The following is a 27,466-nucleotide window of genomic DNA, read 5'->3' as shown; positions in this document are numbered from 1 at the left end:
TGTCTCTAGGGGCACTGTTATGTAAACATACCAGGGAACCCGTCCTAGAGCGACATTTAGCAACTGCTAATAAAAGGGTAAGATTCATTGTCAATGGTGGTAAGCAGTGAGTCTATTCGGAGAGCCTCGAATATCAGTTAAGCATCTGTCCTTCATGATTGGGTGTTGCTGAGCTCTATTATCTCTGGAGAAGCTGGCCAATGAAAGAAAGGAATACATATCAGAAAGCCTTCTTTTGTCAGAAAGATTTGGGATGGTGCTTGAAGTGTCAGAGGCCGCAGAGGGTTGCAATGGAACCTGGGTGCTCAAGTGAGGTTTTTGGGCAGTTTAAGGTGCAACAATGCAGTGGCTGTCAGGTAGGAATTACCATAATGTGTGCATTGCTGTCGTCTCCTAGCGTCCTCAGTTTGGCTGAGCTAGTGGCAAAAGCAATGAGACAATCTTGAAGCCATGAACAAAACTGAAAGGTGGTGGGTATAAACAATATAATATATGTAACATCAGACATGAGGTATGTGTGAACAAGCATATAGGACTGAAGTATTTTCTGGTGGAATGGGACCATCAACTCTGGATACCATGGTGCCATATGTACTGAGATCAGCAGGGCCATATGGGCAGTGCGTACAGTTATTAACTCAGTAAATGAGAGCATATAAGCACGTACTGCTGATCAGGGGTGCCATGGCACAGGGTGACGGACCTCAGGTTCACAAAGGTAAGAGGCAAGCATATTGGGTTTTTGAAGCATGTTGGAATACAGAAGTACTTCAAAGAACGACCTGCCATGAAGTGATCGTCTTATCCAACTAGTTACGCATTTAAAGGAACATTGTAAAACGTTTAAGGCCAGTAGTTTTAGTCACTTCTCCATTTCTAAAGTTAGAATCCAACTGACCATAGAGAAGGCATGGAATATGACAAACAGGGAAGATCTGGCACTAGGTAGTTGAAGGAGGGCTTCACAGTGGCTTGTCAACAGTACGGTTAACCAAGGTCTAATGGTGTTTGCCAGCTACTTTATCCTACGTAATGACAATATTTCCTAACTAAATCTTGCAGGGGATGTATGAAAGTGCAATGGATTGCTGAAGCTCATTACTCTACAGCATGAGCTGCAATGCTCTCTTGGATGATAGGTGCCAGTGAAGAGTGTAGATCAGTGCAGTAAGAAGAGCCCAGAGGCTTGACCCTGAGCCCCACTTCTCATGAGAACCAACCAAGGGTAGCCAGATGTTGCCTGAGGTCAGAATCCTTGCTGTACCCGAACTGCTTTAGGCAAGAGGGCATTGAAATTCACAACTAGTCCAGGACCTTTTAGTGACAGAGAATACCCAGCACAATGGACAAATAATGCATGAGGTACGAGCTGGCTTTTGGTCACCGGCTGTGCTGGGCGATGGTTCCAAAGGACGGCTGAGTGGGTAAGGCACCACATCAGCTAGAGTGTGGTTTCTTTCGAACAAGAAGATGTATAGTGAGAAGACACCACTGTGTATTTTTCTTGTTATATGCAGTGATGTTTCTGGTGTATGGTGCCTCATTGTGTAAATGTGAGGTGAGTGATATGTGGATGGTGACCAGATGTAACCCAAAGGCCATGCATACGGTGGCTGGGATTAGCGGTGTGGAGGTTGTCTGGACGGATGAGAAACCTTAGGGCCCACAGAGCCACCCAACACTATTAAAAACTGACTTTTTTAACTAACATCAAATGACTCACAAAAGATCGACCAAGTAGAGAACCTTACAGGTTTTACATTGGAACATACACAGTGCGTCAAACACACAATCTCACTCCGTGCCTTGATTCATGCAATATAGGGATAAACACCACCACTGGGCAATTCAGACAGCCTGCACCTCTAACCCCAAAAGGTGACCAAAAACAGTATCCTTTCTTTTCATACCATGACTGTCAGGATATGAGATGTTCGCTATTGTCACGGACTCATTACCAGCCCCAGAGAAGCTCGCATTCACCGCGATGTACTAGACCTACGAATATTTAATGTAAAACTAGGTGGTCTGCTACTTTCATTACTTTAATCTGCTTAACAGCATTAAGCTCCAAAAATACCTTTTGTCGTTTTGTAATATTAGGGGATCATACATTTACATATACTTTGCTCGTGTTGTCTTCTCAATTAAATTATTTTGGCACTTAGCATAAACAGTTGTTTAAACGACTTTTGTTTCTAGAGAAAACAATACTTAAAATTCATCCAAATGGCTATTATTTTCTGTTTAATTAAAAACTTGTAATTAACAATGAGGATTTAACCTCAGCGTTTCAGTTTATTTTTCCTTTTTTTTTTTAATGGCGCTGTGTGAATAAATAAGACAATCTTTTCTAAACCTCAAGGCAGGATTACTGATGCAGGCAGGCTAGTTATTAAACACATTCTAAATTAAATGCCTCTACGAATTTGAGGCTGAAATATATTTTCATAGTTTTGCATGCCAAATGTGACATTTTCCATTTTATTTTCCTTTACTATACTAATTTTAGAAATGTCACACCAACAAAGCTTGTGTCATTTACCAATGAAATTATTATGCGTGGCCAGCGAGCTTTCTCTCTTCTGGCTCCTCTGGTGGCTTCAAGTCAGCGGGCCATAAAAAATCTTTATCTCTCTGAAACACAGCAATTTGGAAGATAATCTAATAGAGACTGCGAGGCAGAAATGCCAGTATGAGGAATTACAACACAATCTCTCTTGCAGTTACAACCTTCCTCTGAGCGAGTGTCAGTCGAGTCAATGAAGGCTGGTAGCACACTGATGGCATCCCAACCCCTGTCTCGTTTGCTTGGTGTCTCAGCTGCCTCCACACCGCCAGGAATTGCATATTTAGTGACCACTGATTGACTCTTTTGAAGATCTCAGACCATTCAAGTGTGATTCACTGTCGGTGGTTTATTTGACATCCTATGTGTCATGGGAACATTCAGCAGAAGTAATATTTACGGGATGTGCAGATGTTATCTGTGCACTATGTGCGACCACAGGCGGCTCGACTCACTGAACGTCTGAAGTAGTATAGACCACCGGCTGTTTGCTGGCCCTCACCTTCCAAAATGGCCGCTCTCTTCCATTTGATGCATTCTTTACTTCCTGCAGGTCACCGTACTTAGCCGTCATTTCCGCTTTGCGGGCGCTCGCCACTTTTAACAGTTGGCTTTCTGCTCTGAAGAAGCAATGAGAGAAGATAGTAACGTTGCAACATGAGCACAAAAGGAAAATATGTTGGTCATTAGAATTGTATGTGAGTCTGAGGTTTTATAAGCAGGTTGTTTAGAGCTGAATAGGGAAGCATGGACACAAACTTACAGGACAACCACGTAGCAGGGAGCCACTGAGTTAGATATATCATCATTTGTTACGCAGCACCTGTGATAATATAAATTTAAACTGCTATCTCCTTAAAAGATGGAGTTATTCCCCCAAAGTCATAGGAACACACGCTGTGATGGCTGCGTATAGCTGAAGAAGTGAAAGCATATGATGGTTAACCAGAGTGGAAGCTATTTTAAGGAGCAGAACAGAATATAGTGTGGACGATGAGTGTCCTAATTTACATTTAGAAAAGCTTCAACCTTCCTATTTAAAATAAAACTTAGTTAAAAAAAAATATTTGTTGTGAATTAAATAAATTACTTCATAATTTGTGTATTTGTGTGATGAATGTTTGTTTCTGTATTTTTCTACATTGATCTGTAGCTCAAATCATTGAAATTGCTTAGGGCAGGGTCCCCGGATTTCAGTAAAAACTCAGCGTGGGTCCCCGTATTCCAAAATGACCGTGGGGGAGGTGGGGGGGGGGGGGTCATAGTAGTCAAAAAGTTAAGAGCCGCTGGAGTAGAGCATGCATATTAAATCACGATTAATTGACACGCGCAAAAAGCCAGCTACTAATGATGAGGTCATACTTACATTAAACTCTGTCAAGTACTTTATGAAATTAAGGCATTTGAAAAAGCGGTGCTCATGGAATGCAGACAACAATACAGGGGTAGCAATTGTTACCCGCAGCTACCTCTAAACATCCAGACATTGATGTATTTTGGGGCAGGCATTTATTCATTAACATGTGTATACTTATGCTAGGTCATGACGTTGAGCAAAAGGTCCTCAGCAAAGAGATCTAGCGTGTCTGTGGAGTAAGTGATTTATCACAGTGAATGAAGCTTTTATTCACTCCTTCTATTGAATTGCAATAAAGAAGTGCACAAATCTGTACATGGGAAAAGCAGAAACAACACACATTGTTCAAGAGCACCTCATTGCACAATCAGGTATTGCACATTCCTTACGGTTAAACCAAAAAGGTGCAAACATAGCACATCTCTTGAAGGCCATGTACAATACAGGCAGTCAGGCATATCCATGTTAAATATGCTGACAAATGGGTGCAACCCTTGCAAGGGAAAATAATACCTCATGGTCTATATGTCTGAAAAGCCCAATCATGGCTTTGAACTTGTTATCCTTGGTGTGGTCTTCCCCCAAACATTGTTTCTTCACCCCTCCTGGTTTCTGAATTTCGTTTTTGATGCACTAGGCCTCTGTGCACTTTATCGGTGCTAACCAGTACTAAAGTGCTTGCATTTTATCCTTAAAATATGGTAGCATTGGCTTACAACTGGAATATTTAATTTACTTATAGGTCCCTAGTACACGGTACTATACGTACCCAGTTCCTGTAAATTAATACTACTAGTGGACCTGCAGCAATCATTGTGCCACCCACTTAAGTAACACTTGAAAACATGTCTCAGGCCTGACACTGCAGTCTGTAGTAGTTTTAAAACTGGAAATTCAACTGGACAAAATAAACTTTTAGTAAGGCCTAAACCCTCCTTGCATCCTTCCATACGTGTCACCCCTAAGGAAAACCTCAAAGAACCCACAGGGCATGGTGTATTGTATTTCAAAAGTAAGACACATGATTTTAAGCTTACATGTCTTGGTAGTGAAAAACTCCAAAATTCATGTTTAACTACTACAAGGCCTGTCTCTCCCATGGATAGCATTGGGTTGCCTATTATATTTGATATGTGCTAACGTTTGAGTAGGAACATATAGGAATGTCAAATTTTGACTCAAACAAATGATTTAATTGTAAAGTCTGATTTTAATTCACAATTCAGAAAATACCATTGTTAGAAAGTTGAGATTTTCTTGTCCAAACCGTTTGGTGTCTGCTGCCTGTGACCTGGGCACATGATTGTGAATAGTTTGGAAGTTGGCCTTTGTGTATTCCTCTAACACAGTGAGACAAAGGAGGTCTAAGTGCTGACAGGATGGGCCATCCTGTCAGGATGGGTGGGGCAGAGCTCTTCCCTGCCCCACTTACATTTCAACGGGCTGCCTTCAGCACACACACAAAGGAATCTGACACCAGTCTTTTTCTCACACCAGACTACTTGAAGCCTTGGCAGGGGAAGAGAAGAACTTTCCAGAGCCAGATATATGGGTAGCCGGGATCTCACCCTCACATGCCTACATGCAACTGCCCTTGATTAGGCCATGGTGGGATGCAATGGGCCTGATTTAGAGTTTGGTGGATGGGTTACTCCTTAACACAACGAATATCTTTTCCGCCTTATTACAAGTGCATTAGGGTGGCCTGTGGCTCTTGTAACATATTGTAGAATATTCATGACATTTGTGATAGAGTAGCTATCTGCCAGCATCAAAAACAGACCCTATGTTTTTGCAATATGTTTGTAAGGTGAAATTTGGTCAACCCGCCAACCATGTTATGTTTCACATATTGATGGTGTGTTTAAAATCAAGGTGTATGCTATGCTTCATAATTTGTATGAGGTGCTGCATCGGTTAGTTAAATCCAAGGATTTGCATTATTTTGTTTAACTCTTTATTTTCCATTGATTTTTTTAGGGTTGGCATTTTACATCAAGATATAGAAAGATCATACATAAAAGAGCGCTCACAATAGCTGGTCTTACAAGCACACATGAGCTTTACCCACGTTTCACCCGTGTTGAATCTTACTTCAATTTCCACTCATACAGGGTCTCCTGCTGTGGCAAAAAGATCTAATCCCCACAATATATATTTTCAGTAGTGTTACACTGCCCTACACAGCAACAGGGGTGTGATCTGAACCACTTCATCATTCAAATCTGTTTCCAAGTCTGTCACTGATAGGAGCGGTGGAGGAGGTCTAACCCTCAACCCAACGGGCTTATTCACAAGCCTCTTACGCCGCTGTTACGTCACTTTTCCCCATATTAGAAGTAAGGCACCAGAACCACAAGGGGGTTGTAAATACGCCCCCAAGTGTCTTTCTCTTAATGATACATACGCAAAGTGTCACAGGTCTGATCACACCGAGCAATTCTGATATGGAGGATCGCTGTTAGTTTTTCCATGCGTGGACGGTCCAAGTTCTGCCCCACCATATGTCTAATGTTGGCTGCTCCGTGCCTTTGACTCTAAAGGCCACTGTCAGCCTTCCAGTCAGCAATAGCTGTGATACGACTCTCCCTGCTGAAGACGCAAATGGATACACACCCTTCTTGTTCACCGCCCCTAGCAGGACAAGCAGAGGGTCTAGTGAAACCTGCATACAGGTAATCCCTCGAATTTTCTGCACTACCTGGACCCACAAATCTGGAGCTTTTACACAGGACAACAACATGTGGATATACGTGCTTTCCTCGTTTGCTCCTTGCCAGCACATAATTGACTCACAGTGTTTTTAATTAATTCACATGCCCGTTTATTCTTGGGACATGTGAGTGCAGCTTAATATCTCCTTATAGGGGGATTTTTCAGGCTTTTGGCTACACAGGGCATGGTAGCAGTAAGATCATTCTGAGATTTTGAAATACATTAAAACAACATATATTTATTATATAACTGTGCAACCAATCAGAGTAACTATAAATCACATGAAAATCGTATGTTGAAAATTACAGTTTCAGGTTTAAGTAAAAAAAGTTATTTTCATACTTTTTGAAGGCGAGATTGACTTCTTTCTGTAAAGATTCCGTCTTTTTCTGAAACGATTCATCTTGATGTCTTTTATCCTAAGTCAAAGAAAACACAGAGAAAAGTGTCATTTTTGAAAACAAGAGCATTTGTTACAGTTTCAAAGATTGTCAAACTGCACCCAATGTGAGTGTTACATAAAGGTGTATAATTATATTAGAGATTCTGAAATATCGTACGATGTGCAAAAGTGATAAAGGAAACGCATACATATTTGAACTGCAGTTTCCACAAACCCAGCTATATGTAAATATAAAACAATAAAATGTCATGCATATTTCATAGAGAGGATCACATCATGCTTAAAAATCAGTGATGGACAGGAAAGGTATTCAAACACAGATAATATAGCTGCATAACAGCGGAAATACTGAGATGTGTCATGCTGAATAAAAGGTGAAATCACAACATATCCTATTTGACGAGAGGCAAAATTCTCGACAAAGAGAGTCAAGAATTTTTAAGTCATACAAGAAAAACATTCAACCACATCAAGCGTGTGCTTGAAAGGAAACAATTGTACATTTATGGAAAAGCCACAAACAGAATATAATTGTTTTCAGATAACAAATAACTAGAACAAATTAAGTGAACCATTTTGGGAAAAGACAGAGAAATAACATTGATTTTTTAAAAATTGATAGCAATCATTATGGAGGCAATATCATGTGATGAGCACTGTGAAAGCTAACTTCCAAGTCCAATTAATAACGACTGTACCTAGCGCACATATATTTTCAATGCCACATTAAACACTATGCAGAGGCTGTCGTGGAATGTATAACTTTAGCACGCATGTATTTACAACGCATGCCTTTACTACACTACAATTACAACGCAATGCCTTTACCACACATTGGCTTTAACAAGCAAACCTTTACCATGCACATATGTTTAACACGCATGCCTTTACAACTCAAGGTAACTATATGTAAAGAAGGTGGAACCCATATTATCTACTGGCGGTCGCCAGTAGATAGTTATAGTTAGGACCGTGTTTCCATAGGAAATCCGCAACATTCTATTTGGAATAACTTTGGCGCCGGTTGACGAATCCTCGCGAAATTTTCAAAATAGGTGGGGCGCTCCGCTCCGCTCCTACCCTGAAAGTCTCGGGGGGATTCGTCAAGCGGGGGCTGAGAAAAAAAGGGGGGTCCCACAACGCGTTTTCCCCTTGCAATTTTCCATAGGGACCTTTAGTCCAAGGTACAGCCCGAACGGCTGAACAGAATTACTTGAAATTTGGCAGAGAGGTAGTCATCAGCTCAGGGATGTGCCTTTTGCATATATGGAGTCAATCTGTTCAGTAGTTCCTGAGAAAATTGCAGTTAAAAGCACATACATATCTATAGCCGCGCACCGTGCGTGCACCGTGCGAGCACCCTAACGTGCGCGAGCGTAATTCTGATTGGTGGTTACATGTTAGTCAACGTTCGAATCGGTCAAAATCAGGAAGTGTCGGTCGCCATTTTGTTTGTTTTCAGTGCGAGAGTGAAAAAGGAGGGTGGCAAACGTGAAAAGGGGGCAGGGTAGAGAGTTCCTGACACCCTAGCCTTTGTCAGGGGGTCCCTGAAGGACCCCGAAGGCAGAAATAAACATTTTAATTTTTGTTTTAAAAAATCGCGGGGGTGCGCGCACCGTGCGTGCGCGCACGGTGAAAAACCAAAAAAAAAATAAAACATTTACATTTTTTTTTAATATGTCGTTTATTGTAAAATAAATATATAAAAAAATAATAATACATACATAACTTAGCATTTATAAAAACGTACAAATTCACTGAAAAAACCATAGGTTTCACACACGTTATAGTTAGGAATTAGCATTTAAAAAACCTTGCAAATTCACATAAAAAACCATAGGTTTCACACATGTTATAGTTAGGTGGATATTTCACTCGTATAAAACCAATGAAATTCCCCCGTTATAGTTAATTCAGATAACTATAAATCGCGCGGCTGCCACTCTATCACAAAGATGATGTCATGAGTGATGTCATGAGTGATGCCACTGACCATGTCATGAGTGATGTAATATGTGACGTCATCAGCAGTGGACTGCGGTCACGCGAGTTATAGTTATCTGAACTAACTATAACGGGGGAATTTCATTGGTTTTTTACGAGTGAAATATCCACCTAACTATAACATGTGTGAAACCTATGGTTTTTTAAGTGAATATATATATATATACACATCTTGAACCTCTGATATATATATTTACACCTCACATATTACATCACTCATGACATGGTCAAATACATCACTGATGACATCTCAAATGACATCACTGATGACATCCTCCAAAGAATCTCTGATGCACCCACACCCCAAAATTATCTTTAATACACCCACTCCAACTTCTACACTTGCATTCTCAACACCATTGCCACACTCATACCAGTACTTCCACGCCCACTCACTGATTCATAGGTCTTTACACACATCCACTCAGTCACCCATACAGCCACTCATACACCAACTCACTCATTAATACAGCCACTGATATATCCACTCATAGACTCATACAGCCACTCACATAGTCACTCATAGAGCTACTCACACACCTACTCACTCACCTATAGAGTCAACCACACAGCCATGAACTCACCTATACAGTTATACACACCCAATCATTTATGCATACATATACTAACACATACTTACTCACCTATACAGTCACTGACACGCACATACTATCTCAATCACTCAGTCACACATACAGTCACTCAATTACTCCAACACTCACCTTTACTGCCTTTCATATATGCTGTTACTCAACCTTATACCACTGACACATCCATTCACTCACCAACACAGCCATGTACACACTCACTCACTCATGCAGCCTCTTACACACACTCACTAACCCACAGAGCCACTGATTCACCATGCACTCATCCATACTGGCAATTACAACCCCTCACCCACCCACACAGCCATTGAGACACCTATACACATACTGATGACTACCAATCACTTACTCATACAGAAATTCACGTACTCATTCACACACCTATACAACCACTTAGACTCCAACTGACTGACAGATACAGACATTCGCACAAAAAGTCACTCACCAAGACACTTAATTATTCACTTATACAGTTACTCAAGCACCCACTAAATCATCCAATCAGGCACTCATACACCTACTGATTCACCAATAAAGGTTGGTATGTATATTTAACAATCATAAACATTTAAAAAAATACTCACAGTCAGTGGATGATGTCATCAGTTATGTCATCAGTGATGTCATTTGAAATGTCATCAGTGATGTCACTGACCATGTCATGAGTGATGTAATATGTGAGGTCATAAGCAGTGCATTGCAGGGGCGCGAGTTATAGTTAGCTCAGCTAACTACAACTGCTGAATTTCTCTGGTATTGCATGAGTGAAATGTCAGCCTAACTATAACGCCCATGTAACCTTTGTTTTTTTCCATGAATTTCTAAGGTTTTAAAACATTCTGTTGCCTAACTATGACCCCCCTGTAACCTTTGCTTTTATTCAGTGTTTTTTTTTTTTTTTAAATGCTAATTACTAACTATTACCTGTAACCTTTGGTTTTTTTCAGTGAATTTCTATGTTTTTTTCAGTAGCAATGGTGTATGCAGTATGGTGTAGAAAGGGACAGGGTCTCTAACCAGCTCACAGGAATCCTGCTGTGTTGTACATACAGAAAGTACAAGAAGGGCTTCTTAGTCCCCAAGGTCCCTTAGCACCCAAGAGAACTTTATTCCCCAACCCCGTTTGCAGAGTGGTCCAGAAAGGTGGCATGGCCTCAGAAGACCTCTTAGAAAACTGACTGTGGGACTTGCTGGAGGTAACAGGAGGGGTAGTTGAGCCCCAACGACCCTCAATAGCCAAGGGGACGTCATCCCCCAACTTGTACTATTCCAGGACTGGAGGAGCGTTCGCAGACTGGTGGAGAAGGGACGTCCTTGATGATTGCACAGGTAGTGCCTGTATGATTCTATGAGTGCCATTGCCAAGGACACACTGCGAATACCGGGTGTTTTTGACAAAGTGTAAAACACATATATAGACATGTTTTACATAAAGTTCCAGTGTAGCTATTTAGTAAGATACTTATTTACTTTCCCATTTGGATATATTTGTCGAAATAACTACATCAAAAAAGCATTTTCCTTCTTCGCAGAAGGTCTCACTGACATCTGCAGTCACAAATACAAATGACAAAATGTAAAACAAATATTTAAACATATTTTACACAAAGTTTGAGGCTAGCTGTTTGGTAAAATATTTGTTCACCTTTTATTTTAACAGCACATTTAACAAATACAACAATTTCAAAAAATAACTTTCAACATTTGAACTCACGAATAGAAAATAACTACAAAAAACACCCATTAAACTACCCATTTTTACTCAAACTCAACAGGAATCAAAAACTGCTCCAAAACTAGTACAATGCACACTCTGTGAAAAGATCCACTCTAGAGAGACAAATAAAAAATATTCATGCGGGATTACGTCCATGGTCTATCTTAAAACCTAACATAGAAAACAACTCCAACTGGCAATCAAGTAGAGGGAAGCTGGAGGACCATCTACATCGGTGGCACCAACAACAACAATTCCCAGCCAAAAAGTCCCTTCAAAGGTGCAGACTACTGCAACAGTTTGGCTCCTGAGTTTTCAAGAATGACTATGTATGGCATGGACTGTAGTGTTGTCATTACTGCTGGTGAGCAGTGTGGTTAAGCTACTGATAATGCTGCAAAAAATCATACATGCTAATTTTTTCTCCTTTTATATTTTTTGCTAATTTCTAAGTGAACATTTTTCAAATTCTTCCAGTCCCAGTTGCCATTTTTGTTACCATGAAAAAGAACAAAAACATTTTACTACTTTACAAAACCACAAAAAAATACAAAAAACGAAAAAAATATAAGGTCACCAGGAAATAATGGAATGCCATTGGATAATATACTTTTTAACCAAAGCAATAAGAAGAACATGCCCATTTATCTATCTTGAACATTCTTTAAAAGGAGTTCATAGTGAGCAGATTTGCACAATGCACAATATTTCATAAGACATCGTCAAGGGGTACAAATAAATTATATTCTTGCAGGATTATGTCCATCCTTTACCATCTAAAAACATACCAAAGCAATAGAGTAAAAGCATTAAGAAAGCAAAGCAAGGCTGAAGGATCCTCAATTTCAATCTCAGCCACTACAACACTGGGGCAGAGAGTCCATTCAGAGGTCTAATCTCAACTTCAAGATTTGGTTCCACAGTTTTCCCGGAAGGCATCCTACTGCATGGATTGTGGAGTTGCAGTACGTGCTGGAGAGCAGTCCATAAAGACCCTTCGCAATGCTGCAAAGAATCATAAATGTTGATTTTTTAAATTATTTGTCCCTTCATAGATTTTTTACATTAGCAGGCATTTTATTATCTTACAAAATGAGTATCTAATATCTATGTGTTGCTCATTTTATTATCTTCTAAGGTATTGTAACACTACTTACATATAACTTGCCGTATAGACAAGTCAAAGTGTTCCTCTACATATAAATACACAGCTAGCTTTTGCCAGTTATCGTAATTTACTTTTTCACTTTTTAAATATAAATCAACAGTCTGTGTTTAAATCTTCTAGTAAGTGCATCAACAGCATATACAAACATACTCTGTTTTTTTAGACCACACTGTGTTAAATTTTGTAATCTCTTTAAAACTACCAACTGTAATATATGTGTCCTGTTCTGCAACTCCTCCCCTTAATAACTCTTCATTTTCTCTAGAATCCTGCTCAGGAGCAAAGAAATGAAAATGCACATCACCACAAACCTTTTCTACATCTGCCACAGTACCATGCAAAAGTGTTCTATTCATTTTTCCTAAACATAAAGCAGGATTTTCACATAGGACAGGCTCCTAACTAAAGTTTGCATTGTTGAGTGGTGTACAGCTACCATCATGAAATGATGAAAGATGTTTTGGCACATTTTGTTTGTTAAACAAGCTAGTGTCCTGCAAATTTGTTTGCTTTGTGTAATCTTGCAAGGAGCCAATCCTTGTAAAGTACTTATTTCCTGTTTTAAACTTTGCCTTTGAAAGATATGTAGAAATGTCCTTAATTTATCAAAGGAATGCTGTTGAATACTGCAAGCACTACTACAATTCCATTTCCATGCAGGCGCCTGACTCCGCCTTCCCTGTTCTCCAAAACTTGTTCTACATTTGTAGGTACCATCACTTCTTTCACTATAGGATTGCCATTCTTCATTTCATAACATCGTCCTCTGTAATCAATAGCATGATCTAACCTATTATCCTGGACATAGCTTTCTTCATTAAAGAATGACTCTGTACTAGAAGTATGTATACATTCTCCATTAAAAACTGTACAAAAGATATTTCTATTCATTAATCTTTTTTTTGGTTTTGTCTCCTCAAGGACAACACCATTTTGTCAAGAGTCTTTATTCTATTTATAATCAAAATTAGACCCTTCACTTTCAAAGCAAAGGCCTTATTAACTACTCTTTCAACTAATTCTTTCTGTTTCGCTGCATGTCTCCTTCTTCTATACTTCTTAATATTTCTCAGTAGATTTATTACTACTCTGCTACTAAACATCCTAGCTCTGATTCCCTTAGACTGCCTCTGTCTCTTGGTTAAGGTGTATACACCTCTGTTAAATTATTTCATGTTCTTGCTATATAGATTTTGTCCATTGTTATTCATTCTCATAGTTTGAATTTTATTTTCATTATTTCATAATCTTTGGAAATCTCCACATATATTTTAAAAAAATGAGTTTGTCCTCTTACCAATAGCTCTTTTTTCGTTCACCACTTTTTCTTCATTTTGCCCCTTTTGAATCTCAGTTTTGCAATGATACTGTACTTACTTCTGTTCCATTTCCCTCCAAGCTTTTTTAGGCAATCTGTCTGTAATTATGCAGATATTGTTCTGTAAAAAAAAAAGTAAACTACATTTGAGTGTTTTTTCCAAGCCAATGTACCAGCTACTTTACTATTGGCTTACGCATAATACAAAAAAATGTTTTCATGTTGTGTTGCAGTTTTAAATCTACAAATCAACCTACCTACATAACTGCAAGCACTTACTTCAATGTACCAAAACACAAAACTTAATTTATTACATACCTTTTAATATTATAGCACCCTCTCCTACAACACAGCTGCACCATATCTCAGTTCTCACTTATACATGGTAAAAGACCACTTTATGCCTTTTGTAGTAAAATTTTAAATAAACATCAGCCAAAGTATTAAGGTACATACAGTGTCTCAATACTCTAAATCCAAAAGCACAACATAAGAGCTATTCCTGTGCCTCTCTACCACTGTGTCACTTGTAGATTTAGTGTTTCAGTACTTTTCTACTTAGATTTGTCAGATTTATATTTTGAGAAACACTGCATATACAAGTCTGCACATTAATCTGTATCACAGCAAATATCTCTCTAATTCTTCAGAGTATATGCAAACAGTGTGTGACAGGTTACATATATAATTACCAGATGGTTCTAAAAGAGTAGATATTCCTCACTAAACCTGTATATACATGTGTTTGTGGTTGAGTACAACAATACTCCCTTGATGATTGGACGAGAGCATAGATAGTGCCTACATAATTGTCTCAGAATATAAGTAGTGCCTGCATGATTCCCTGAGTATGTACGAACTACATTGGCGGTCCCACATCTGCATAGTTAGTACCTTTGTATTCACATAACTATATTGCTACTATTTGGGTGATTGGATGAACGCATGGGTGTTGCCTGTGTAGTTCAATGAGTACATAATTAGTGCCTGCATGATTGGAAGACTGCATGTGTAGTGCCTGGAAATCACACTTGATATATAATTGCATACATGGCTCTCTAGAAGTATACATTGCTCTGTTACTCAGCGTCCACATGCCTCAATAGGTTTCTAAAACTGAAAACAACAATTTTCACTTTTTCTAATAGCATACCTACATAATTTTGCAAATATTTCTTGTCTTTACAACATATATTTAGAATTTCTCAAAGAAACGTTACATGCCAAGTGAAGCTAGCACTCAAACTTTCAAAAGACATTCTTTTTTATTTTTTTATTTAGACTCATCTCATGTGACCTCCGCAGCTATGGCACTCATTCGATCCGGACCCTCTTATGCCAATAGCTTGGTGAATCCACTCTCAGCTGGTGTTCTTTATGAGGAGTGTACCCATAACACACCACTTGAGCTGACCAGAGGTTTTTAATCATTGGGTCATTGTCCTCTCCCTGTACTCAACCCGATGTTCAATTATCCAGAAGATCCAAAATATCCCAGAAGCGTCCCTTCTCTACGCTTTCCCTGTGAGCATTTACTCTTTGGTCCAATGCTCTAAAATATCTAACAGAGCTCCACCAAGCAGACCAAGTAGGGGGAGTCTTCTGGCGCCACAACTTACAAATCTCCCTCCTGGCCAGCAGAATCAAATAAAAAAACAACCTTTGTTTAGGCCCTATCGGGGCCAACACTCCCCCCAGTGCTGGAGTAAGACCAAATAATATGAGAGGTGGACTTACCTCTATATTGCAACCCAAGGCTCCGGAGATAGTCTTACCCATATCTACCCAAAATTCTTGTATCCTGGAGCAAGATGCAAATATGGATATCATCCGCGTTCTGATGGCCACATCTTGTACAACTGGCTTCTCCGTCGCCCTTTATCTTGGAAAGCTTGAGAGGGGACCAGTAGATTCTATGGAGTGTAAAAAGGTGTTTTTTCCTGGGTGCGGCATATTTAATCAAGTGGTAAAGAATGTCTAAAGATACTTGCCATAAAGTTTCCAGATCTTCATTCGGCAAGTCACTCTCCCAGATTCTATAGGGTTGGTTCATCTTCTTCTCTGTAGCTGCCAGGAGATGGTTATACCATTGTGCCACCTCTTTTTTCCTTGGAGTTAGGTCCTGTAGCTCACATTCCATGTTGTTATCATGCACGATTGGCCAGGATTGACGGTTACACCAAGAAGAAAGCTGGTAAAACTTGAACCTAGACAAAGTGCAATTGGTGGTGTGGTTCTAATATTCCCAGGGGTGGCATTTATCACCCAGTACCAGATCTCTCCAAAGTACAACCCCTGCCTCTTTTAGTGGATGGGCGAGGGAATCCATAAGACACTCAGGTGTGCCAGGAGAGTCCCAGACCGGCGCCCAATCGCTATAATACGATAGTCCCAAGCATTTTCGGCAGTCTGACCAAAGCCTAGCCGCCAAACGCAGAGTCTTTAAGCGAAGCTTTTTGACAAATTTTGGAGAGCCGAATTTATACATAAAAACCTGACTCCTCTTCCCCTACTAGCATAGCTTTAAACATGCAACCTATCAATGAACTGTCGGGGGAGAGCAGTAGCATTCTACAGTTCTTTAATTGGTAAGCCCAGCAATACAACTGGAAATCTGTAAGGGCCACCCCCCCCCCTCACTGAAGCTGGCGCCTGAGTTTTTTCCAAGATAGCCGGAACGCTTTATTGGCCCAGATAAAGGAGGAAATCTTGCTCTGGATTTTGAGGATATCTGGTTTAAGAAACTCCAATGGGATGTTATTAAAGAGATACGTATACTTGGGGAGTACACACATCTTGACATTCTTCACTGTTACCCCTCTCCAAATTTTAAACAGAGCATGTTGAAAGAAATGCACCACCCTCACTATATACATGAAAGTTTCAACAGCCTTCAAGAACATAGATCACAATGTAAATATTGATGGGGTTTCATAAAATAAATAAACCATCAGGCCAACTTTCCAAAAATATATAGTTCTTTGCATCTTTAAGTAAACTCAACAGTCACATACTACCTATAACTACCTGCAACCAGAAAAACCATATCTCACCATCTAAACATGTGCAAACTGATCATATAAGTTAAAAACACATTGACAAACACTTCCCAATACATAACTAACAAGTATTACTACTTTATAATATATATACTGGCACAGCACATTTTCATATGTTTTATTTATGACTACAATACTCCTGTTTAATAATGTGACTAAAACTACCACAACTCTCAAAATGCAAATAATATAGATGTCTCTATTCTGCACATAATGCTTCGATATTTAAAAGATTGTCATTGTTAAGGGCATTGCTCATAGTAATTTTCAATAGTACTAACATCTGAAACACATACTATCTGCCAGATGCAGTTCATCTGATATATTTTTTTCACATCAGTGTGATACTTTTTTAATCGAACTCCCATATACATCTTCATTTCTAATGTACATTTTTTTAAATACAATTTAAAAGTTATATACATACCAGTGAATTGAGTTCATATATTATATTGTTGTTTTAGCTCTTTCTGGATAGTTTTGAAATTTTTAAGATTTGTAAAAACTAAGCACAAGAATGGTACACCACTCTCATAGAAAGCAACTCTAAAATGGCAAACTCTTCAACTTTTCACTCTATCATCATGAGAAAGGCAGCAAATGAAATCATGTCTTTCATTTTAGACTACTGCATCTCCACTTGTGAATGGTTGGCATCTGTTAACCCTTTCCCTCTCTTTCAAAGTGAGGTTCCTGTCAGCACGTTTTCACAATGTTATTACAATGATCACATAGAAATCGCAGAAAACAAACAGGAGTTCAAACCTATACCCTGTAGCTAGCTTCATTAAAAAAATAATAATAATATTGAACAACAGTTCATTGCACAGTGCTGAGTTGGAAATTAAAGCTTGTCATTACTTAAATTGTGTCATCACTCCTCAACTTGTTCTGTCTCTTTAACACCCTCCCCCATACACTCTTAGCTCAGTGCACCTAGCAGCCCAGTGGAACCAGTAGATCACAAGTTTGCAGCACATTCTTGAAGGAACATGCTATTTCCAAATAAGACACAGCAGGTGTTCTTTACTCCGCAGATTTAAAAGCATTTCCATTTCTTTTTTTAAACCACAGCCAATAATTAGACTTCTTGCTAAGGCATCCACCACACTACCTAAATGTATTCACTTTCATGCTGACAGGATCTAATGCAATATATCTTTTTTAATTTTTAAAAACCTCAATTTTAACTGCTTCTCCTTTGGAAAAATAAGTCATTCAGCTGCAGCCTTCTCCTGACTACTATTGCTCCTTCACTTCGAAATTTAGAGTATGGATTGTGGGCAACAGCTCTATATATTGGGCTAAAGAGGCTGCAAAAAAGGTTTCGACAGGGACTTGGGTTTGCCACATGTGCAGTTTACTTGGTTTGGCCAGAGAGGGTTAACGTTTCATCAGTTGTTGGCTTTGGTTAAATCCATTGTGTATTCCAAAGCTCCTCGCTTCATGATTGTGCACTGTGGTGGCAATGACCTAGGTACATTGACTGGTATAGGGTTGGAACTCCGAATGAAAGAAACACTTGCAAAACTGATGTTGCTTTTCCCTCATACTGTTTTGATGTACTCTAATATATACCAAAGACAGAAATGGAAGTGGTCAAATCAATTCTGTCCACAGATTGACAACGCCAGGAAACATGTCAATTAAACTGTTTCTACATTCCTCAAAGACCATCGCATGGGCTGTATCTTTAACAACAATCTGCATTTTGACATGCATGGAATTTATAGAAATGATGGAGTGAACTTTTACAGATGTAGGCAACAGGGTATTTCAAAGTAACATGAAACTCTGCATCCGGTCTTATGTGTAGCAGCCATACACACACAACCAACGCAATGACTCTTGTCACAGCCACCCTAGTACCAGAAATATTGTTAAGTTTATTTTGAAAGTAATTTTTTTTGATTTTGACAATCTACATGACAACGTCGTGATCCCCACAGACACCTTGTGAAAACAGAAAACAAAAGCAGACATTGAATAACCACCAACACATCCAAAATAATATGTAAAAAGATACATTCTGAACATTGCCCTACACCTCTTACTATATACAAACTTATTTCAAAGCATGTTTAAACTAATATTTTTGTACTAAGTTTCACTAAAAAACATGTTTCAGCACTATTTTCTGTTTTTGCGGTTATTCAGGGCATCGTGACATCTCTGATAACTGTGACGATTGCGCAATTTCCATAAAGTGAAAACAAATATATGCACACATATTAAAGTATTTTGCACACTCAGGATTTATTGCTGTACACTTCAAACTCATGTTTTTCTAGTGTATTTCTAGAATAACCATCTCTAAAACCTATTTTCCGTTTTCGTGCTGAAGGCGTCGATCGCGATGACGTTGGTCATTGCGATCCCCGCAATTATGTCACGAAAGCAGAAAGCAAAAGTAGGAATTCAATAGCCACCACCACATTCAAAAACGATAACTATTTAATTAATTCTGAGCATCACAGTAGATAACTCACTATGTAAATAACTCTATAAAACCATTTATCGGAATCTCAATATCTCTATAACAATACGTATTAATGATTCACTGATATATTTTTTTAGATTCCCACCAATCTTCACGATGACTTTGAGATCTTCGCGACATCCCCATGACGGTACACAGGGGTCACGCCGACGGTCGCGCCATCATCGTGAATATTGTGTGTGATTAAAAAAATCTATTTTAAACACATAACTTGTGCCACCAATACCCTATTTCCCAAACATGGGGTCAGAGTACATCTACTCTGACCCCATATGTTAGCTTTTTTCAGACATTTTCTGCCCCGCTAACCATTCCTGAGCAATAAAATGGCTGCCGCAACTTTCTGTTTGGATTCCGTCCAGCCAATTAGAGCATTCCCATTGGATTGTGCATTCACAATTAATCATAAAACCGTCGCAAAATATCCGCAACAAAAGATTTTACTATCATTTTCAGCTTAAATTTTGCAAAAACTACTGAATGGATTTACACCTAATAGGTAGAAGGCACTTCCTTGAACTAACATCTACCTCCCTGCCAAATTTGGTGTAAGTCCATTGAGCGGTTGGGTTGTAGGTGTGGCTAAAGTTTCCTATGGGAATTAACATTACATATGCACCCTCATTTCTGTCCCTGAATTCTTGGTCCCCACTGCACGGATCACCCCCATACTTCCCATGACAACCAAAACCTACCTTGACACTTTTTGTGGAAATTTTCATGAAGATTGGTCAAACGATGCCAAAGTTAAAAACTGCTATTGCAATGGAAACTAGAGCCTAACTATAACTACCTACTGGCAACCTCCAGTAGGAGATAGATAGATAGATAGATAGATAGATAGATAGATAGATAGATAGATAGATAGATAGATAGATAGATAGATAGATAGATAGATAGATAGATAGATAGATAGATAGATAGATAGATAGATAGATAGATAGATAGATAGATAGATAGATAGATAGATAGATAGATTAGATAGATAGATAGACAGACAGACAGACAGACAGACAGACAGACAGACAGACAGACAGACAGACAGACAGACAGACAGACAGACAGACAGACAGACAGACAGATAGATAGATAGATAGATAGATAGATAGATAGATAGATAGATAGATAGATAGATAGATAGATAGATAGATAGATAGATAGATAGATAGATAGATAGATAGATATAGAAATAAAACAAAGGTTACAGGGATGTTATGTTAGGTTCAGATGTTACACCCATATGAAACTATAGAAATTCAGCAGTTATAGTTATAGTTATCTCAACCCTGTAACCTTTGGTTTTTTAGTGAGTTTCTAAGGTTTTTTAAATTCTATTTCCTAACCATAACATCCTTGTAACCTTTGCCTTTTCAGTGAATTTCTATGCTTTTTTAGTGCTATTTCCTAACTATAACAGACCTGTAACCTTTGTTTTTTCAGTGGATTTCTAGTAATATTTACTTACCATATCATAAACCTGCATGTACTAATCCAGCCAGATTAGCTAATATGGCTGGATTTGGCTAATCTGGCTGTGGACGGTGGTTGGCCTCAGGACCTGGCCTGTAGCCAGGCCCTGCAGCCAACCCCCCACATGCAGCCAACCCCATTCTTTGCACTGCCTTTGACTCTGCACAGTGGGGTGGCTGCCACAAGGCCTGACCTGTGGCCAGGCCATGTGCCCAACCCACTAAAGGATGCCGATCTGCAGGCCCCTGGGTGTGCAAGTGGATGTATAGGTCTGTATGGGTGTGTCACTAGCTGTATGAGTGTGTAGCTGGGTGTGAGAGTACTTGTGTGGGTTTGTGAGTAGATGTATGAGCAGTTCTCTGGGTCTGTAAGTGGGTGTGTGAGTGGCTGTATGAGTGTGTAAATGGATGTGTAAGTGGTTTTGGGGTCTCTGACTGGGTGTGTGAGTGACTGTTTGGCTGTGTCAGTGGGTATAGGAGTGGTTGTGTGGGTGTGTAAGTGGGGGCGAGAGTGGTTCTCTGGGACTGTGAGTGGATGTATCAGTGACTGTATGGGTGTGTGTGTGTAAGTTTCATATGGATGTGTGACTGGGTATGTGGGTAGCTGTGTGAGTTTCTAAATGTGTATATGAGTGGCTTTCTGAGTTTCTGACTGAGTGTGTGAGGGTCTGTGAGTGGGTGTGTGAGTGGTTCTCCAGGTCTCTGAGTGGATGTATCAGTGGCTGGATGGGTGTGTGAGTGGTTGTATGGGTGTGTGACTGGGTGGGTGAGTTTCTGTATGGGTATGTGAGTGGTTTTCTGGGTCTCTGAGTGGGTGTGTGAGTGGCTCTATGTTCATGTGAGTGGATGTGTGAGTGGTTGTATGGGTGTGTAATTGGGCATGTGTGGTGGGTGCCTCTATGAGTGGGGGTGTAAGCGGCTGTGTGGGTCACTAAGTGGTATGTGAATGGCTGTATGGGTGTCAGTGGGTGTGTCAGTGAATGTGCTGTATGGGTGTGTGAGTGGGTAGGCAAGTGGCTGTTTGGGTCTGTGAGTGCGTGTGTAGTTGGCTGTATGGGTGTGTACATGGCTGTGTGAATAATATAAAAATATATAGATTTTTACCTTTGGCCATTTGTAGCAAACCTGTCATCATACATCCAAGGCTCCACAGATAGCCTTAAGAGAATTTTCAATATTGAGTGGGAACCAGACATTCTAAAAATGACTCTTCGCAAGTAAAATTCTTGGGGTTGGTCTCCGAGCAATGAAGCACTGTTTAAACCAATCAGTTTTTATGAACGTAATATCATACTGTATGAGATGATTGAGTACGGTTTCACTAAAAATATTTTTTTCTTTGATGGACAGTTGTCTGAGCAGCAGCAACGGATAGCGATGGGCACCTGCTTTGCTCCCAGTTGTGTACATTTGCATATGGGCTGGTGGGAGGAGCAGGTAGTCTTTGAAAAGCTTATAGGGTGGGCAAACAACATACTATTGTTCATATGATTCATCGACAATTTATTTGTAATCTGGAAAGGTGAATTCTAGGCAGCACAAGCTTTTGTTGATGAACCTAACACAAATGAGTTAAACCTAGCATTTACCAGCAAAATCAGTGCCACTCAGATAGAGTTCCTAGATGTAGCACTTAAGATAAAAGATGGGAAGATTATGGCTAATGTCCACACAAAACCCACAACAGTGAACAACATGTTGCATGCTTCTAGCTGTCATTCATAGAGCTTTAGGAGAAGTATTCCATACGGGGAATACTTAAGAGTGCAGCGCATATGCAACACAGATACTATTTTTTTTTTAAAGGTATTGTTAAAGAAATAGGGAGAAACCACAGATGAAGAGCCAGGAGACATTGAGATTTACTACTTACTACATGTTAGCTCTCTACTCAGTGTGGAAAATATTGTACAATCACTGGCATCTTTTGAAGAGTGGCACCATAATTACCAATAAGATCTCAAAGAAACCTCTTACCACTTACAGGAAGGCTAGATCCTTCAGGGACAAATTGGTGGCCATTGACATTGAGAGTACCAGCACTTCTTGGCTAAAACCGAGGGCAGGTTTCTACAAGTGTGACAAGTGCAAGGACTGCAGGCAGGTTTAGAATATCCTGTCAGTAGGCACCCCTTTCGGGGAGGACTTGGAAATCACTAAACATTTAACCTGCAAAACTGATTTTCCTGTGTATATGTTAAAATTCACCTGCAATGAGATGTACAGTGGCAGCACCATCATGCAGGCACACAAAAGAGTCTTGCAACACCTCAGGGCGATTAAAAAACAAGACAGCTGCTATCCCATAGCCAGGCACTTCTTGAATTCACAACAGAGGAATATAGAAGAGCTATAATATGCAGTGATTGACAACGTCTCTAAAAACCCCAGAGGGGAAAACAAGGAGAACAACCTTAGAAGGTTAGAAGCCCAGTATATTTTGAAGCTAGGTACTTTAACATCTAGAGGCTTAAATGTTGATGCTTAGTTACATGTTTTTATCTAACTACTTTTCTCTTATAAATTCAGGGGTGTCCTGCTGTTACTAGTATGAGTAACCAGTTTGGCTTTTACTTTCTGTTTAGTTTCAGGTCCTAATTATAATGAAACACATGTGGCAGCCACATGTGAAGAGAGTAGGGCACTAATACGATAAATCCTACTGAGTAACATTTGATTTTATTATGCTAAAATTATGTGTATTATTTTCATCTTACTGCTAATTAATATATTTATTTATTTTTTCTTGTGCATGACAGTTGTGATACATTACATTTCTGTAGGGTACCTGTTATCCCACTGGGGCGGGATTGACCAATGGATGTGATACCAATTTAGGTTAGTCTTGAGTTCGGAGTTTGCCCACTTGGGCTGTAATTATTTAAAGCTCTTGACATGTGTGCAGCATTGCAGATATGAGCACGTTCGCATTTTTGCCATTATTTGACATTCTGGGCATGACATATCACATGCTTGCTAATAAGGGTTTGACACATTTTGTATACAAAAAGTAGTTTGACTTGCCCAAAAAATGAATTTATAGCAATTTGCAGGAATTGTTTGAACATAGAAATACTGCTGATATTACTGAAGCCTCTTATATATTTACTTGTTTTCACTGCAAAATGGTTGCCACTTTCCTGTATCAATGTATACAGATTTCAGGTCCTTTTTCTATGTTGTTATTTTTATGTTTCGCATGTGGTGTTTAAAAGATTGTGGGGAATGAGTTACCTGTTACCATAAACAAGGACCAGCAAGGACCGAAAAGCGTTGGGGAACGTTAGCCTTAAATAGTTCATTTTGATGCACACAGAAGCTGGGAGTGCCATCTCTTCTTTACTGAAAAGTTGCTGTTGTTTAAAAAAAATAAATATATATATATATATATATATATATATATATATATATATTTCATCGTTTCACTGCCAAAGCATTCCCCATGCCTACGACGCTGGTGCCGTCAGTGGTAGCAGTAACCACTCCAAATGATTACGATCCTGTCCTCAAAGTAAAAATCCAGAAGAGAAAGGGACAGCACACCAGGAAACAGCACAAAGTAACTTTATTTGTGCACTAGCTTAATTCAGGACGACGCGTTTCGGCGTTAGCCTTTGTCAAGTAACTTCCTGTGTTCCCACAGGCCGTAGAAATACACGGACATGGTTGATAGACATAAAGGAAATACTGCTATTATTCAAGCATAGCGTGAGAATTGCAAAAATTCATTCTATAATTCAATTCAGATCCATCAAAGACAGTCGCAATCTATTTGCAAATTCATAGACTGCAATTATTCCAATGATACCAACATAATGTCGTAATTAAATTCAATCATGTACTCCAAAAATAGACAACGCATAGAGTCCCTCATGATCATGACATGGCGTGATATAAAATTACATTGGTGACTCACGCAAATGTATTTGACGGGAAATGGCAATACAATTGTAAGCTATGCCCCATCTATCAATCATCTTTAACAATAAAGTTATACAAATTCAATCGAACTCGATTTCAACGTAAATACATGTGCTTCTTTTTTGTAGCTTCTGTCATTTCTAGGGATTAGTATGTATTCATTTACTTTAATGACATAAGGTACCAAGGTACAGGTATCTCTGTGGCAGAGTGCCTCACTGGTGAAAATAAGTAGAGCATAAATCTCAATAACGGTGTAGGGGCGCAATTGCGCCTTTATCTTAACCCCGTTCGTGTATGATAATTCATATAGGTGAATGCCCTGCAGTAGTATATGCCACGGGGAAAACAGGAAGAGGCCTTTATTAAGTGCTAGATAGGGGAAAGTGATGAGGAATTGTGGGAGTGAAGTGCATGATTACATGTGACACAAGAAAGGGTGATAGGACATACCATAGAAAACATCTACCACAATTGCGGTTGATAAAGCATGTTACCCCTGTTGGGGTTGATAACATAATTCATCGGTATCCTAATACCCTGACTAAATAAAATGTGTGAAAATAAAAATTAAATACCATAACCTTTAAAATCCCAGCCCACACAGGTTGGGAGAAAACACACTACTGGTTACGAGATTGCAGAATATGGCGAAAGTGGCAGGCTATAGCCCTATGTGGGTCGCAAGTTCTTCCCCACTATTGAGTCCCTTGGGTACCTTGCAGTCTAAATCGATAATAAATTTGGACTCAAGTACTCTTAGATTTCTTTCTCTGTCACCTCCCCGTGTGTGTTTCAAAATTTGTTCAACTCCATAGAATCTTAAACTGCTGTTGTCACTGTTGTGGAGTTCTGAGTAATGACGTGCCACAGGATAATTGTGATCACAATTCGTAATGGCTCGTAAATGCTGTAGAATTCTTAGTGTTAAGGGCAGCTTTGTACTGCCCACGTACCGGAGGCCACAAGGGCATTCCAGGACGTAGACAGTAAAATCGCTGGTGCAATTGATGATGTGTTTAATTGGACGTGTTTGTCCAGAGCCCGTAATGTATATATATATATTCACTGAAAAAAACCATAGGTTTCACACACGTTATAGTTAGGAATTAGCATTTAAAAAACCTTGCAAATTCACTTAAAAAACCATAGGTTTCACACATGTTATAGTTAGCTGGACATTTCACTCGTGAAAAACCATTGAAATTCCCCCGTTATAGTTAGTTCAGATAACTATAACTCGCGCGACCGCCACTCTATCACAAGGATGATGTCATCAGTGATGTCAAGAGTGATGCCACTGACCATGTCATGAGTGATGTAATATGTGACGTCATGAGCAGAGGATTGCGGGCGCGCGAGTTATAGTTATCTGAACTAACTATAACGGGGAAATTTCAATTGTTTTTCACGAGTGAAATGTCCAGCTAACTATAACATGTGTGAAACCTATGGTTTTTTAAGTGAATTTGCAAGGTTTTTTAAATGCTAATTCCTAACTATAACATGTGTGAAACCTATGGTTTTTTCAGTGAATTTGTACTGTTTTTTAAATGCTAAGTTATGTATTTATTTATTTATTTTTTAAGGTTTTCACCGTGCGCGTACCGTACCCGCGCGGTGCGCTTCGCGCACCGTGCGTGCGCTGTCGGCGTGCGGTGCGCTTCGCGCACCGCACGCCCACATTACGCATTTCGCGTAATTTTTCCGTTTCTACCGTACGCGCACGCTACGCGCACTCCGCGATTTTTCGAAGAAATATTAAAAGAAATTTTGGCCCTTGGGGGTCCGTCTGGGACCCCCTGACAAAGGCTAGGGGGTCAGGAATTGTCCACCCTGCCCCCTTTTCACGTTCTCTACCTTTGTTTTTCACCCCCTCAGAATGCGAGAGACAAAATGGCGGCCGGCACTTCCTGGTTTCGACCGATTCGAATGTTTACTAAGACCTAACAACCAATCAGAATCGCGCTCGCGCACGGTAGCGTGCGCGTACGGTAAGTTTACCGTACGCGCACGGTGCGCGCTTATAGATATATATATGCTTTTAAATGCTATTTTCTCAGGAAAATGCTGAACAGATTTACACCAGACCTGCAAAAGGCACATCCCTGACCTAAGGACTACCTCTCTGCCAAATTTCAAGTAATTCTGTTCAGCCGTTCGTGCTGTAGCTTGGACTAAAGGTCCTATGGAAAAATGCATGGGGAAAACGTGTTTTGGGACCCCCCCTTTTTCTCAGCCCTTGCTTGACGAATCCCCCCGAGACTTTCGGGGAAGGAGCGGAGCGGAGCGCCCCACCTATTTGGAAAATTTTGCGAGGATTCGTCAATCGGCGCCAAAGTTATTCCAAATAGAATGTTGCGGATTTCCTATGGAAACACGGTCCTAACTATAACTATCTACTGGCGACCGCCAGTAGATAATATATATATATATATATATATACCCCACCATGTACCTCCAGTAATCGCCACTGCGCTGTGTTGCAGAGAGGTGGGCCAGGCCACGCCCCTTTTTACACCTCTCTGTCTTGTGTCCTTAGATATTGATTGTTCCTTGTGTTTTTTTTACTTTTATTTGTATTTTGAAGACAACAAAACAAGCATTATGAGCAACAACCATGGCACACAGGCTCACACCTCAAAGAAACAAATCCTC

At 39.7% G+C, this 27,466-nt stretch overlaps 1 protein-coding gene across 1 annotated transcript in view; it reads right to left on the bottom strand.

Annotated features, from left to right (window-relative positions):
- Positions 1 to 2,319: 2,319 nt before the first annotated feature.
- Positions 2,320 to 27,466, bottom strand: part of LOC146823032 (uncharacterized) — a 169,100-nt gene continuing 143,953 nt past the window's right edge. The window contains exons 4-5 of the mRNA XM_085606356.1: positions 6,984 to 7,060; positions 2,320 to 3,189 (exon numbers count right to left, since the gene is read on the bottom strand). Coding sequence (XP_085462482.1) covers positions 3,021 to 3,189; positions 6,984 to 7,060 — 246 coding nt within the window. The 3' untranslated portion in view covers positions 2,320 to 3,020. The remainder of the gene's footprint in view (positions 3,190 to 6,983; positions 7,061 to 27,466) is intronic.

The sequence above is a fragment of the Triturus cristatus genome, chromosome 5_2 (assembly GCF_964204655.1).
Source record: "Triturus cristatus chromosome 5_2, aTriCri1.1, whole genome shotgun sequence".
Lineage (NCBI taxonomy): Eukaryota > Metazoa > Chordata > Amphibia > Caudata > Salamandridae > Triturus > Triturus cristatus.
The sequence above is the reverse complement of the archived record's forward strand: the minus strand, read 5'-3'. Positions and strand labels throughout refer to the sequence as shown.